Source organism: Dysidea avara, chromosome 4 (genome assembly GCF_963678975.1).
Source record: "Dysidea avara chromosome 4, odDysAvar1.4, whole genome shotgun sequence".
In the NCBI taxonomy this organism is placed as follows: Eukaryota; Metazoa; Porifera; class Demospongiae; order Dictyoceratida; family Dysideidae; genus Dysidea; species Dysidea avara.
The window spans coordinates 47,441,703-47,455,436 of NC_089275.1; the positions used below are offsets into that span (position 1 = coordinate 47,441,703).

The 13,734-nt window shown below is 37.9% G+C and overlaps 3 protein-coding genes across 5 annotated transcripts; all 3 read right to left on the reverse strand.

The window, feature by feature from the left end:
* Positions 1–290: 290 nt before the first annotated feature.
* LOC136252531 (trans-L-3-hydroxyproline dehydratase-like) lies at positions 291–11,373 on the reverse strand. 3 transcript variants are annotated; one of them, XR_010699608.1, is made up of 6 exons: positions 11,310–11,373; positions 8,637–8,930; positions 7,495–7,713; positions 2,639–2,907; positions 904–1,654; positions 291–563 (listed from the first exon to the last, which is right to left on the reverse strand). XR_010699608.1 is itself a non-coding variant. In XM_066044990.1 (5 exons), exons 2-5 carry the CDS (start codon positions 8,914–8,916, stop codon positions 1,394–1,396), a joined length of 1,032 nt encoding a protein of 343 aa, XP_065901062.1. In that variant the 5' UTR covers positions 8,917–8,930; positions 11,310–11,373; the 3' UTR covers positions 591–1,393. The 3 variants fall into 3 exon arrangements, 1 of the variants encoding a protein (XP_065901062.1); XR_010699607.1 differs by having other exon boundaries at positions 292–563; positions 2,639–2,910; XM_066044990.1 differs by lacking the exon at positions 291–563 and having other exon boundaries at positions 591–1,654; positions 2,639–2,910.
* A 20-nt stretch (positions 11,374–11,393) lies between these two features.
* LOC136252530 (beta-1,3-galactosyltransferase 6-like) lies at positions 11,394–12,549 on the reverse strand. Its single transcript, XM_066044989.1, has one exon. The coding sequence runs from the start codon at positions 12,547–12,549 to the stop codon at positions 11,470–11,472; it is 1,080 nt and encodes a 359-aa protein (XP_065901061.1). The 3' UTR covers positions 11,394–11,469.
* A 100-nt stretch (positions 12,550–12,649) lies between these two features.
* LOC136253930 (beta-1,3-galactosyltransferase 6-like) lies at positions 12,650–13,582 on the reverse strand. The gene has a single exon (XM_066046587.1). It carries the CDS (start codon positions 13,580–13,582, stop codon positions 12,650–12,652), a length of 933 nt encoding a protein of 310 aa, XP_065902659.1.
* Between the last annotated feature and the right edge of the window lie 152 nt (positions 13,583–13,734).

Below are 13,734 nucleotides of genomic sequence, written 5' to 3' on the forward strand. Positions count from 1 at the left end.
TGTAATGAGGTCCCCAAATAACATTGTTATATTCTAAGATGTGTCGAACTAACGTACTGAACAATTGTGTTAGCATGATAGGGTCAAGATAATCAAAAGATTTCTGATAAAGCAACTAGCTATTAAGCCTTCTTACTGTGAAATTTCACACTCATAGCTTCTTTATTCTAGGAGATAATTATACTCAATTATATCAGACCATGTAGTAGTTTCACAGTGGGTGGGAGAGCACAAATTGGGTGATTTGTTCATTCCCAAAACCAAACATTTTCTTGTCTATAGACAATAATGCATATGATTTAATTGAGGAAAAGCACAAAGAACACATGATTAAAATATCAAAGATCCCTTTTCATCATTTCAAATTAAGAATGGAGATCTTTGTCAACAAATGATTTGTCATCAATTTGTCACACCTGATCACTATACAGTACTATAAACTGATAATGAAAAGTTAGTTTGTTATGTATTAGACAGTAAAATAGCCATATCTTTGGAATGCTTCAATGTATCATCACAAAATTTTCACACAGGGTAGATAACCACTCAGTGCTTCATTGTAGCTATAAAAAATAAAATTAGCCAATGTGCCAAAATGTATGGTTTTTTAAAATAGGGTCACATATGACATGGGATTGTTTGTAAATTCACAAAATTTTATTTTACATTTGCTCAACCTGGAAATTTTCAAAATATTTAGGCCCATACAGTACATTAATTATGTTGTTGTCTTATGTAACATAACTACATACCTCCTGTCCTCCTACAGTAACTAATTAATCATACCCATCTGATCCCTTAATGGTAGCTAACACATACAAACTCAAAGGTGTATTGTGACTGCATATTCAAAAGGGTCTTCCATTCACACACATCCAATTCCATAAACTTGGAAGACCATACCTTAGTGTTCAAGTAACACAGCTATTAACCTGAAATTTAACCATCTATTGAGCTACGTATGTTGGTGTTCACTCCTGACCAAGTTCAAGTCAATAGTGTGGAAGACCCCTTTTCGCTAATTCGGTCACATTAATGTCCAGCAATCTATGAAAAGAATAACTTGACCTTATCAGAGAAGTCACAAACAATTTTTGATAACTGCAGACTTTGAAACAGCTGCAAAAACCTCACAAACCTTCTAGAATGATGGTGATTAACTTTATCTCCCCCTTGAAAAAGTCCACAATTTTAGTATAAAAGAAGTCCAAAATTTTTGGAAACAAAATATATTTTAGTGACTCAAATTCAGCATTTTTTTAAATTTCTGGGGACCCTTATTGCCTCTAGCACACACTCTGCATCACAATGAAAGTCATGGCTCAAAATAAATAAAAATAATAAAAATACATCATTTATATATATATATATATATAGCTATTTATAAATATTGCTATTTAACAAGAAATGAAGGTTGAGGGTCATCTTGTTCACAGTAGAAGGTACACTCTCCAGTATAGTAACCCTTCCCTGATATCTCCACGATCACTGCTGGAGTATCCTTTACTTTAACTTGTTTCACTATCTTTCCATTGAAGGATGACTGAGTCTTGCTATTAACAAATTTCTTCACTTCTCCCTCCTTGACTAGTCTCCTGTGGTAGAGTAGGGCTAGGAAGCCACTACAACCAGAACCACAAGGACTACGACATACCTATACGTAGAATAGAAAAATAGCTCATCCGAGATAAATAATAGAATTATGAACGCTTTGCTATCATGTATGGCATGAAGCTGACAATACAAAGTTCCAAGAAATAAAGCTGCATTGGATGGACCATCCTTTAGTTATTCTTCATAGACATGAGGCTGTTACGCTCACAAATACTGAGTGATTTTGTTTGCTAGAAATAATGTAATTTGGTTGCTGAATTTCATCATTTATAGCAATGTTTTCAGCTCATATAACCTTTACATCAGATGTTTACATTGAGCTATATCTGACTACTTCATTATGGCGACCCATCACTGTATGACTGTTCTAATAGAAATAATATTGGCAGTTCCATTAAAACCAAAACATAATTTTCTCTTGAATCCAAATGTCACCATACAGCTATGTTCCTGATTATCATCCATTACTGAAATAATCCTAACTTTTCACCATATCCCTAAGTCAACTTAATATTTCTGCAATACAGCAAGAAGCAGCATATTATTTTTTACCTTATATGGGATTTAATGTGCTCTACTGCTCCGTTTTTGTCAATGACACTGATATTTCCATTAGTCTGGCAAGTACCCAGGTATGCTCTGCCGCTGAAACATTGGACACCATAAATGTAGTCTGTCCATGAGCTTAATGTTTGTTGTTAATGTTACAAAACTGCATATAATAGTAAATAGTAAGTGGAAACAAGGACCAAGGAATGCTGGTATTGACCCCCCCCCCCCCCCCCCCCCCCCCTTCTACACACACACACACACACACACACACACACACTCTCCACACACCCCACAGTTACTAAAAAGGAGGTACTCTACACAGTGAAAAAAAGTCTACAATCTTAGAGCCTCTAAAATTCCACCAGTCCATGTCTGTTGCGTGCTTTAAATTTCACTGGCCCACCCCTGAATGTTGCTATATTAACATTAGACTGCCAAATAATAAATGTATGCAGTCTTTAAACACACTAACCGTATCATCATATATACACAGTTCAGAGATGGTGTCAGATAAACTCTCCAAAGAACCACAATAGAAATACACTGCTGAGAAAAAGGCTAGTTCATCTTGTACTGGATGAGTCAAAGTGACTGATGCTACCACAGCTGCTTTGAGTTTTAATGCTTCTGATACAATATGGCTAGCTGGAGATGAGTGAATGTCTAATCCAAATTGTGTTATGTCAGTGTAAATGAAGTAGCTGCCTCCGTAGGCAATATCATAATGTATAGTCCCATAACCTGCTGTAGGGAAAAAACAAAGAGCCATGTAACCACATGTACAGCACATGCACGAGCAAATACAGAAACACAATAAGCACACTACACTATACACACTCACATGTACACATACGCACGCACACACAAACACACTACACACACACCCATGCACACACTACACACACACAATCGCCACCCATGCACAGTTTCATCACTTTTCTTCCATCCCCATGCATTCTATATAGGGGGCTAATTTCACCACTACTACCTTTCCACTCCAATATTTGAAAATAAAATTAAAGGTTGTAATATTTTGCAGCTGAAGTAGGTGGCAATTATTTAAGGTTTGCAGATGGATAAAAGATGTGTTTGTGACAATTTTTTTGTCGAAATGTTTATGGCACAGAGAGTCCAGTGACTCACCAGGTATCCCATTGTACAAAGTAACTAATGCTTGTTCTCCTGCAAAGGGAATTTAATTTCTTCAGGGTAGCTGACTCTTAAGCAAATACAGGTTTGGCTTGTTCTCAAAAGTGTTCAGTTTACTAGAATTTCTTTGTAGATATGTGCCCTTTCCAACACCAAACAGGTGTGAAGTGGTATCGCAGCCAAGGACTACATGCAGAAAAACGATATTACTGCATATTTCAGGGCCCAATTACTCTTTGATAGCCTTACTCTTTGAACTTCTTTGCATTTTTCATTGGTTTTGAAAAAAAAAAGATTATGAGACCTCAGACTGGCATGATTGCATAATCAGATGTAACTGTCAGGCTGACTGTAGCAGTATGAGGTGCACATGCAAGCAGCACAATGTGAAATGTTCTGTTGCTCATGGCAACTGCAGAGGGTCAGGATGTACTAATTCAGAAGTAATTGAAAATGATGAAGATGCAACATGAGTAACTATTTGTATTACACTCATTTCTACTTTAAACTTGCACTAACTCAGTTGTGTACATCTGAAGTACATATAGTTCATAACATATAATAATTATTACAATCATTGTATGAAGTACGTACTATGTGTTTCCATGGTATCAAATACATCTAAGGTTTCATCATGACCTTCTGTTGTGAAAACATGTCTCCTAAAGTGTCATTAACCCAGAAAGAAATTGCTTTAAACAAAATCCAATTATATGTGTGGGCGGGACTAAATAATGATAAGTAAAATGGTTATTAACTTTTGAACAGATTAAGCTATGGACACCAAACAAGTATCACATTGTTCCTTATGGTAAGAACAATCATTTAATACCTAATTTGAGTGGTTTGGATAATGCACAGATGAAATGGAACTGAAAATCACATTTTAAAGCTAAAAATGGCAAAAAAAGGTCACAGAAAAGCACTTTCCCCCAATGAGACTCACCAAGACTTTTGGTATGGTGTAGAGCATATTTTTCTGTACCAGAAACAGTTGAAACTGTTTTTGTTAAAATGACTGGACTAAAAGTGCAGGCAGGATATCAGTATCCAAGTTGCATGAAGCCTTTCACACTAGCAAGTCAGCAACCATCTGTTTCTCTGATCAAAGTTATATGCTATCCTGAGTTGACATCCTCTGCATGCCAGTATGAGTGTAAGCATGAAGATATTTCCAGGGTAGCATACACAGAAGCTTGTCATGAAAAATGTATGGTGATACAATGTGGCCTTATTTTAGATCCAGAATTTCCATTCATGTGCCTCACCAGATGGTCTAGTCTATTGTGTCATGTTTTAGAAATCAAGTGTCCTTTCTCTTGCAAAAATAAGGCATTCTCTGAGGCCATTCTTTATAATCCCTCCTTTTCCTTAGAACACGACAGTAGCACTTTAAGAAGATTACATGCATGTACTATTATCAAGTTCAACTGCAAATGATCATGATCATGTTCATCTGCAATTGTGTAGCTTGGAGGGAAGATGAAATAATTTTACCAGAAAGTAGAGCTGGATTCTGATTTTATTGACTCTGCTATACGTGATGTCGAGCCATTTATTACATTAGCCATATTGCCTGAATTAGTGGGAAAGTGATTTAGAAGGAACCAATAATGCCACTACATTCGTCTGGCAGTACAGCTATTAGTGATGCAGATGGTACAAGCTCAATTGTTGATGTAAGCGAAGTAGATTCTACCGACTCTCAGGTTGGTGAGGTGGATGCCACTGCTAGCTTTAGGAACAATGATGTCTATGCTTCTTCAAGTTCTTCTAATGACCAGCAAGGTACTGCTATTGCGGTAAAGTGGAAGATTATGATGTCATGATTTGCTGTGATAGCAGGGACTGTATGATAAAATGGTTTCATTTTCACGCTTACAAATAACTGGAAAAGATGGCCAAAAGGAAAATATTATTGTCCAGACTGCCACAAGCTAAGGAGCTCAAGGAAATCAAAGAAGACAAAAGATCACTAATTATTTTACATGTACATTTCGATAACATAAATATCAACAATGCACATTATTTCACATACTAAATATTAACAGTGTACGTTATATAAAAAGATAGTTAAAATGGTACTATACCAAGTCACATAGTGCACCTATTTTATCAATAGGAGATATGCTCTCCTTCATCACCTTTGAGCATATTAATAGAAAGAGTTGATTGCAATATCGAAAACTTTTGCCTCACCAGCCCGATAACTCTTTCAACATGTATCCTAACTTGAGACAGCTGGTAAGCAGTGTCAATTTCTAACTTAACTGTTTTTTCCCCAATGTATCTTGACTTCTGCACTACGCAACCTGATCAATTGTGAAGCTGCAATCCACTAAGATGACATCTCCAGGCAACAGTGTTGAAAGCAGAGCACAATTTTCAGTCAAATTTAGATCGGATACCCTTCCACCCCAGTCTTTTGAGTGATGCTTATTAAAAGTTTGTATGTGTTATGCTTTTATAGTTCAACCAAGTTTGAGCCCTTGTCATGCCAAATCTTGATGTGGAATATTTAAGCATAATTTCATCAAAGTAATTAAGAGCTGATCAAACATGGCACAGCCAGAAAAAATGGCATTCAGGTATATAGGCATTCAGGTATATAGCTAGCAAAACTGCAAAAGACGGCAGCCCAGTATAAAACTTCACCTGCTTATTGTTGTCTTCTAAACTCTGTCTGTCGGCTGATTGTAACCAATTGACCTTCATGTTCAGTTTGGCTTCTCTTGTTCTCAGGAGTTCAAGCTCTTCCACAGCCTTATACTTCTGGAGTAGTTCTTCATTATTTCTTGTGTAGTTCATCATAGTCTAATTTAAGTATTTCTTCAGCTCGTTGTAATCTCTCCCTCTCATCTTCTTCACATCTCTTCCTCTAATCTTTGCCGGCTGTTCTTTCTTCTTCCAGTTATCTTGCTCCTTCTGTTAGACTCTGCACTCCTTTGCTTTTTCCTTTTGCTATTCATGCAGTTATCCAAGAGTTCTCGGTATGTTCCAGTATCCTTCGTTTTCTGATTCTTCTTTGAAAATCTGAGCTTCCATTTTTGTCTCATCAGACTGTCAACACGTTTGAAGATAGAAGGGACGTAGTTCAATGAAAACTGGTTGTTAGCTACTCTTTTTCTCCATTAATGACTGCATGTTTACCGGCTACATATGACCATATGCTTCACTGAGTAGCTAGCTACCAATCCTTTCTGTTGACATGCAGCACTGCAATCCATTTATTTCTTCAATCCGGATCTTTTGGAAAGTATAAAAACTCAATCCATTTCCTTTCACACATAGATCAGAACAATTCACAGCACAACACTCCCATCTGGCCTAGTTTGGCATCTTTCATCCCCTACAGCAAATGGCGGAGCAGCCCTAACACACGTCGGCTTAAATTTGTGAGGGCTAGGCACTTAGGAATAATTACCACTCCCTCTGATAAGCTCTGTAGCGATACTAACAACAACCCGCTTATGATAGCGATACCTAAGAAATTATTTACCAATGCAAAATATATAATTCGCAAAGATATAGTCCACAAAATAAAACACTAAAATCATTGAATACCAAATGATTTATAGAATATATCAAATAATTCATTGAACATACCAAATAATTCATTGCACATACCAAATAATTCATTGAACATATCAAATAATCATTTTGAAACAAATGGCCTACCATAGTCTACTCCTTTGTTACTAACAAAGTAGAATTCGAGGAATGTGAGAAAATGGCTGATACGTTTTTGCTCAGCGGGTGGACCTTACATAAACCCAATGCCAATTCACGTGGGTTGTCCTATCCTCCCCCATCACAAATTACCACATATGGCACCCTATGATCTCTCTGACTGCCCCCAATAACCCGTTGCCATGGAGACCAGAGGGTGCTTTCAGTCTGAATGAAAATCAGGTAAAAACTCTCTACAACACTTGGTGGATAGGTAGAGATTGCTGGTATAGTTGAAATAAACGGATCTATCAGCCACCATCTGTTGTTTGCTGATCGTATATGCTCTGCCTACACAATAAGTGCATGCTTGAGTGTCAGCGCAGCACATATTGCAAAGGGGGTATCATCCATAATACCATGAGACCATCCACAATCACAGAGGGATCAAAGTACATCACATACTCATGTATATCACATGTATATCACATGTACACTATACGTACTCACCCAAATTAACAGTCAGATCAGCAGCAAACAGAAAACATGGCACACTGTCTATCCTTACAGCTCCAGCCTTCCCATCCTGATACTCCACATGTGCAGTAACCAGACCACATGGACACTGTATCTTTACAATAGTTTCTGGTGATACTCCCTTCACTATACCATGATCCACAGCATATCTGCCCAGTGCGATAGCACAGTGGTTACACATGCGAGTGTACCCTGAAATGATAATGCAACACCACAGTGAAACCTAGCAGCAAACTCTCTGAACAAACGACACAATGGAAAAAGCCTCCTTAACAAGATACTGGTCCCAACAAGCCTAACCCCATACATTTTTACCTGTGAAAGAGGAAAATGAACTGTGACAAAGATGGGCTACACCCCATGATACCAAAGTATTGTTATAAAGCAGTTCCACTGTATATGTAGCACGGACCCCTGCCTAGTACACAGTAGAGAGTCAATTATCCAAACATCAAGTCATCAACTAACCTGAACACCAATTAATCTAGTTGCCAATAGCTGTTTAATTGTCAACACAATGAACACATGTGTAATTGAACAAACTCAGCATATAGATTTTACATGCTGTATACCCTTCTCAGTTCAGACAATTGACTCTCCAACGTTTGAAGTTAAACGACATAGCAAAAGTCATCCCCCCAACAATTGAACAATATTCAGGGGCAGATCCAAGGTGGTCATATGAAGACACCTTCAAAAAAAAAGGAAAAAAAAGAGAGAAAGAAGGATGACGCACAGAAGAAGCCAACACAGTAGTGTAGTAATACAAGTAGAGCCAAATTCACAAATAGGGGCTCACAAAGATAACAATTCAAACGAAAAGCCCCCCCTCCCCCCATGCATAGTTTCGTTCATATATTTTACACTGAAACAGGAAAATCATTTTACTTCTGCAAAAAGTCCAAACATTCTTTGTCCAAAGTTAACATCATAGAGTGGCTCTACTGTATATAACTTATAACCGTAGCAGCCAGTTCCTGTCTTAATTTAGGAAATTACAGATGAATAGATATTACTGTACAAACAGATTGGTATATATCTGTTGTTTTTCTTGTAATAGCAAAATAACAAATCCCACTTTGTACAAGTGCTCCTTAAGTTTATATACTAGTTACCTGCACTGTTTATAAACAACACGGCCATGTCAGCTTCATCAAGATCACTCTTGACAGGTACCATCCCATACATCTCATGGTGACCACGAGGTTCCTGGATCACAAGCTTCCTCAAGTGATCAAGATGATTCTCAGCGTAGTGAAGCTTGTCAAGTATCGTTGCTCCTTTAACGTCCGGGTATCCTGATTGGACGATGCGAGCTGGATCACCAGCAGTACACATGTCTATTGTCTTGATGATGAAAGGAGAGTCGAGTGGAGTGATCCTGTTCTGACTCATTCTGTGAAACTTCCCTGAAATAATACAATGAATGAATACAACATAGATATGTGATTATTATCGTTAACATCATTGCGGCCATTTCATAGCTGCCACCTTTGATTTCACAACTTTTTCACCCAGGGCTTTTGAAAGCCACACTCTTTTTATACAGCTTGGCTGTTTTTGAGTGGATTTTACATTCTTGAATGTTATACCAACATGCAGATCACCTAAAGTCATCCTCAAAGTATACAAGACAAACACCAGAGATAGAGAATTCCAGGTAAGTCACACATTAACACGCATATATACTCTCCCATATCTATAAAAGGGTTGAGTATTGGGCATATAAATTATATGGTTTTCTAGTAGTGTCTCGTCTATATACATACACATATTTACTTGGTTAAAAGCCACATCATAAATAGTAACCACGCTTGAGCAGTGCCACAATCGATTTTTATAATCACCTCATTGATTTTTTTGAACAAAGATAATAAATGTCACAGTGTTAGACCAAACTGTAATGTATTCTGTGGGAAGGCTGAAGCTGTAAAACAAGAACAAATCACACCAAAACTTCATATGGTTAGTATTATAGCTTACTTATCTACTTTCCTATAAAACATCATGTCAAGTGGTCATTGAGTCGACAGGAAACAAACTACCAAAACCGTCTCTAATATCTGAAGATTTAACGCAATTTATAAAGTTTCTCAAAGTTTACATATATAGTATATTGGTTAGTATGCAACAATTTGTAGTCTCAAATCCTCACCTCTGGGATAATAAGTAGACGCATTATCTATACATTATTGAATCAAACCTGAACTACTAATTCCTTGACACTGAACCTAATTTTGGAGTTTGAATCTAACATTTGCCACTATAATTGAGGTCAGCACTGCGAAGACATGCTCATGCTACTTTAGGCCACTATTAAAAAAATCTGTCCTGCACCCAGGCATAATTGCATGTGGGCAGTCGGTCCATTTCCATTATTAGATAGCTTTTTAAGCCATTATATATATGCCTGGCACAACCACAAAAGCTGCAAAAAGCATGCTTAGGAACTTTACCTTCTTTTTAATTTGCAAAAATAACATTTGTACCGAGTTAATAGGAAGCATCTACATTGATACGTATGTGAGCTGACATGCCTTTCAAGAAACACTTTTAGCCTGTACTGTGTGCATGGAAGAAAATAGTTACAGCTGACAGTATCCAGATGCAGGCGGTGAATGGGAGAGAGATTTTATTTGGGCCACATAGTTCCCTGTCCTCCGCCAGCATTATGTCTGAGCACCTGTATCGGTATGTCATTATTTTTCCAAAGCCAATTCCTGTGCTGATATATAGAAACAGAACCTTCTTTTTTGCATTGCTAAAAAGCACAATGAAAACCCAAAAAGAATGATTGCTATCAAGAGTCCATAATAATTATTATGGACTCTTGTTGCTATGTATGGTTAGCTAACAAAGAAGTCGGTTGAAATCTCCTCGAGAGATTGAGATAGTCTAATAATAGTACATCTTTTAATAATGAATGATGATAAGCCTCCCAGCCGCACCAAGTATGACGAAAATATCAGGACAAGAAACTACAGTCTCATTTGGAGTAGCCAACACTATTTGGAAAGTTAGTGACTGAAAGGCTAATCGTGCTAGTTATGTGATATGGTTGGTAATTCCCTACATTCATTCAGTGCTGTACATCAGTGTTAGACACCCACCCACACCATCTTCCACCCTGCTACCTATAAATTCATTACTGCTATATTTGATCATGTGCGTCAGCATTTCGATGTTTAGACAAACTAGACACTACGAAAAACGTTTCTTCCTGCTTCATAAAGGTGGTAAAGTATAAGTATAAGCTTTAAGAAGGCCTTTGATAACCCCAGATAAGCCCATTGTTGCTGTGATTTTCTAATAATGAGAAAAATTGACTACTCGTCCACATCAAAATTGAGGAAGTGGCTGATGAGAAACTACCAATCTACTTTGCCTGATCTCAAGGTAAGCTTTCTTTTCATAAGTTTCCATTCACATCACCTTGACTATATTAGCATGGCGTCAATTATTTCGCTACCTTCCCAACTCCTGTATGATGTGAGGACCATGGACATGCATGGATCCCAGACCCAGTGATCTAGTTATTAAACTAGACTCGATCCTCCAGCATTGAGCATTAGAAACACAACAGCTGGGATTAAAGACGTTCAAATTTTGATCAGGTACGGATTTAGCAAATACTTTTCATGGTGAAGACTCAGTCGTAAGACGCTAAATGGCTTCCCATGTGACCTGATTTGGATTCTTGCGTCGTATATTTCGCGTTACCACGTCTTTCATAAGATACCAAGTTGTGTGTTGCTGTGGTGTGTGCATCATACTAACTTAGCGCTTACGTGACAAGTTTTCCTCGCTGAATTTCGCCAATCCACCATTAAAATTAATTATTCCACACTTTAATTCCACATGCGCTAAGTAAATTTAATTTACAAAACGGTACTTTCCCTTGCATAATTGTAGTACACATATAGTACAGATGGAAATGATTAAACAGTTTCAATTGTCCATATTTAGATACAGGAAATCATCATCTGACACTCCTAGTGCCATCACTGAGTCCTTAGTACATTCTTGCGCATGGAAAAATCTGCAAAATCTTAGGTCATGTTTTCGTTCAATATCAAAAGATGCTAGCCACAGTCCCACAGCCACATCCTCATTAGTAAATAGTTGTAGATATAGTGCATTGTTAACTAAAAGGTCTATCAGGTCGCTTGATATTATGTATGCCCCGCCGATAGCAAACTTGACATAATGCTTACCGAGTGACCACTCTCTGTCACGCCATTTGCCTGTCCGACGGACTGGTGCATTCTGCAAGAAAAATCCCCAGTAAAGTCTGTGAGTGGACTCTCTTCCATGTAACTCAAATAACATTCTCTCCAGTTGGGGATAAGTGTCATCATCACACTTGAACAAGTAGAGAAAATTGACATTGTAAGCCGCCCATATGAACGTGTACAGTGTCTTGCGAGTTAGGTTCTTGTACGAGTCTAGCAGATCTTCTATCAGTACTAGATCATGAAATTTCTCTTGCTCAGCAAATAGGTCACTCTTTACCTGATCACTAAGGTTCAGCAAACCCACCACAAACCTCACCGTCACTAGAGAACTGTTCTGATACTTTTTAAACCAAGTCTCTCTGATAAGGTGTCTTTTGTCAAACCTTTTTGGGGCACTTGGTATTGTAATTAATAACGTGTACACTTCTGATGACGACTCCTTTTGAATTACTGGGGTAGGGGGTGCCTTAATACCTTCAAGGCTTCGCTTGACGAGTTGAGACTGTACAAAATCCATAAGTTGCTTTGAACTCGATCTCTCCTGCGGTTTTGACAAAAGATTCTCTCTACCTTCTTCCAACGATTCTACTGAGTGATTCTTCTTATAAAACGCGAAGGCTTGTTTAACAATTTGTATCCGAGTCGGCGCTGATTCTGACTCTGGTGTTATAGCTGCCGCTTCGGCTGTTACAGGACCACTAGAGTGCCTTCCTACTATGTAGAAAGCTTGAAACACCAGAAACAACGCCGTGATAAAAACACAACATCTTCTTTGTAACCAATTCGGATGCATGTTAACCGGAGTCGCAATACATGTGCACTAATTAGAATAAATGCTAAATTATTTTAGTAATTCAACAAATGTAATTGTATCTATAAATAAAAAAATTTTTTCAATGACTTAAATGAAATAAAGATAGCATTTCTTTTCGTGATCTACCTAAGAAAATTAATGTATTATGAGGACAAGGCTGGCTATTTCGACAAAATCTATAATCATGTTTCCTCTCGAGCTGAAATGGTGCCAGCCACAGTCCTATAGAGGTATCCTCATTTGGATACAAGTGTAGACACTGTTCAAATCCAGCAATAATCTTTATCAAGTCACGAGAGAGAATGTATGACCCACCAATTGCAAATGGTGTGTAAGTTTCTGTAAGGAACCACAATGGATCTTGGTTCTTTCCATGCCCTCGTACACGAAGGTTAATGAAAAAGTGTCCCCAATATAGTCTAGTGGTAAGTGTCCGTTCCTGTAGTTCTCCTATGATAGGATCTAGGAGTGGATATGAATCATCGTCACACTTTAAATAGTATGTAAAATTAACATGTTGTGAAGTCCATTTCATCACCATGACCGTCTTTCTAGTCAGGTTGTGATAAGAATCAAGTAACCCCTCTAACATTACCAAATCATTGTGTCTCTTCTGTTCATGGTGTAGGTCTTGCAATAATGAATCACTTAGACCATATGTACCCAAGAAGAAGCGTAACTCTGTCAATGGGTGGTCGTTGGTGAAGTACTTGTACCAGGTATCTCTCACTAAGTTACGATTTTCAAAACCGTCAGGTCGCACTATGACGGCTATGAACACGTAACAAGAGAGGAAAACTTCAGATGCTTTCCTGTCTTCGTTGGTGTATCGACACGAAGGCAGCATCAAGCCACCCTCCCACCCTTTCTGCAAAATGCTGCTGGGATTACCTGGAAACATCATGAACGGTTTAGTCCGCAGTAAAATTACTATCGTCTCAATTGCAATCACGATAACACAGGCGATCAAAAAGTATCGCAGGTTCCATTTTGCCATCACATACTCGAGCATTATTGTCAGTAGCGCATGATTCACCTCGTGGTTCCTCTTGTCAGATCATCCATGGTGTCTTACCTGAATTTAGGCGCACTCTGGAGCGCACTAAAATTTGGCCCAAAAATATTTAGCTACGCGCTATAATCGTTCAAAAAAGGTGTACAGAA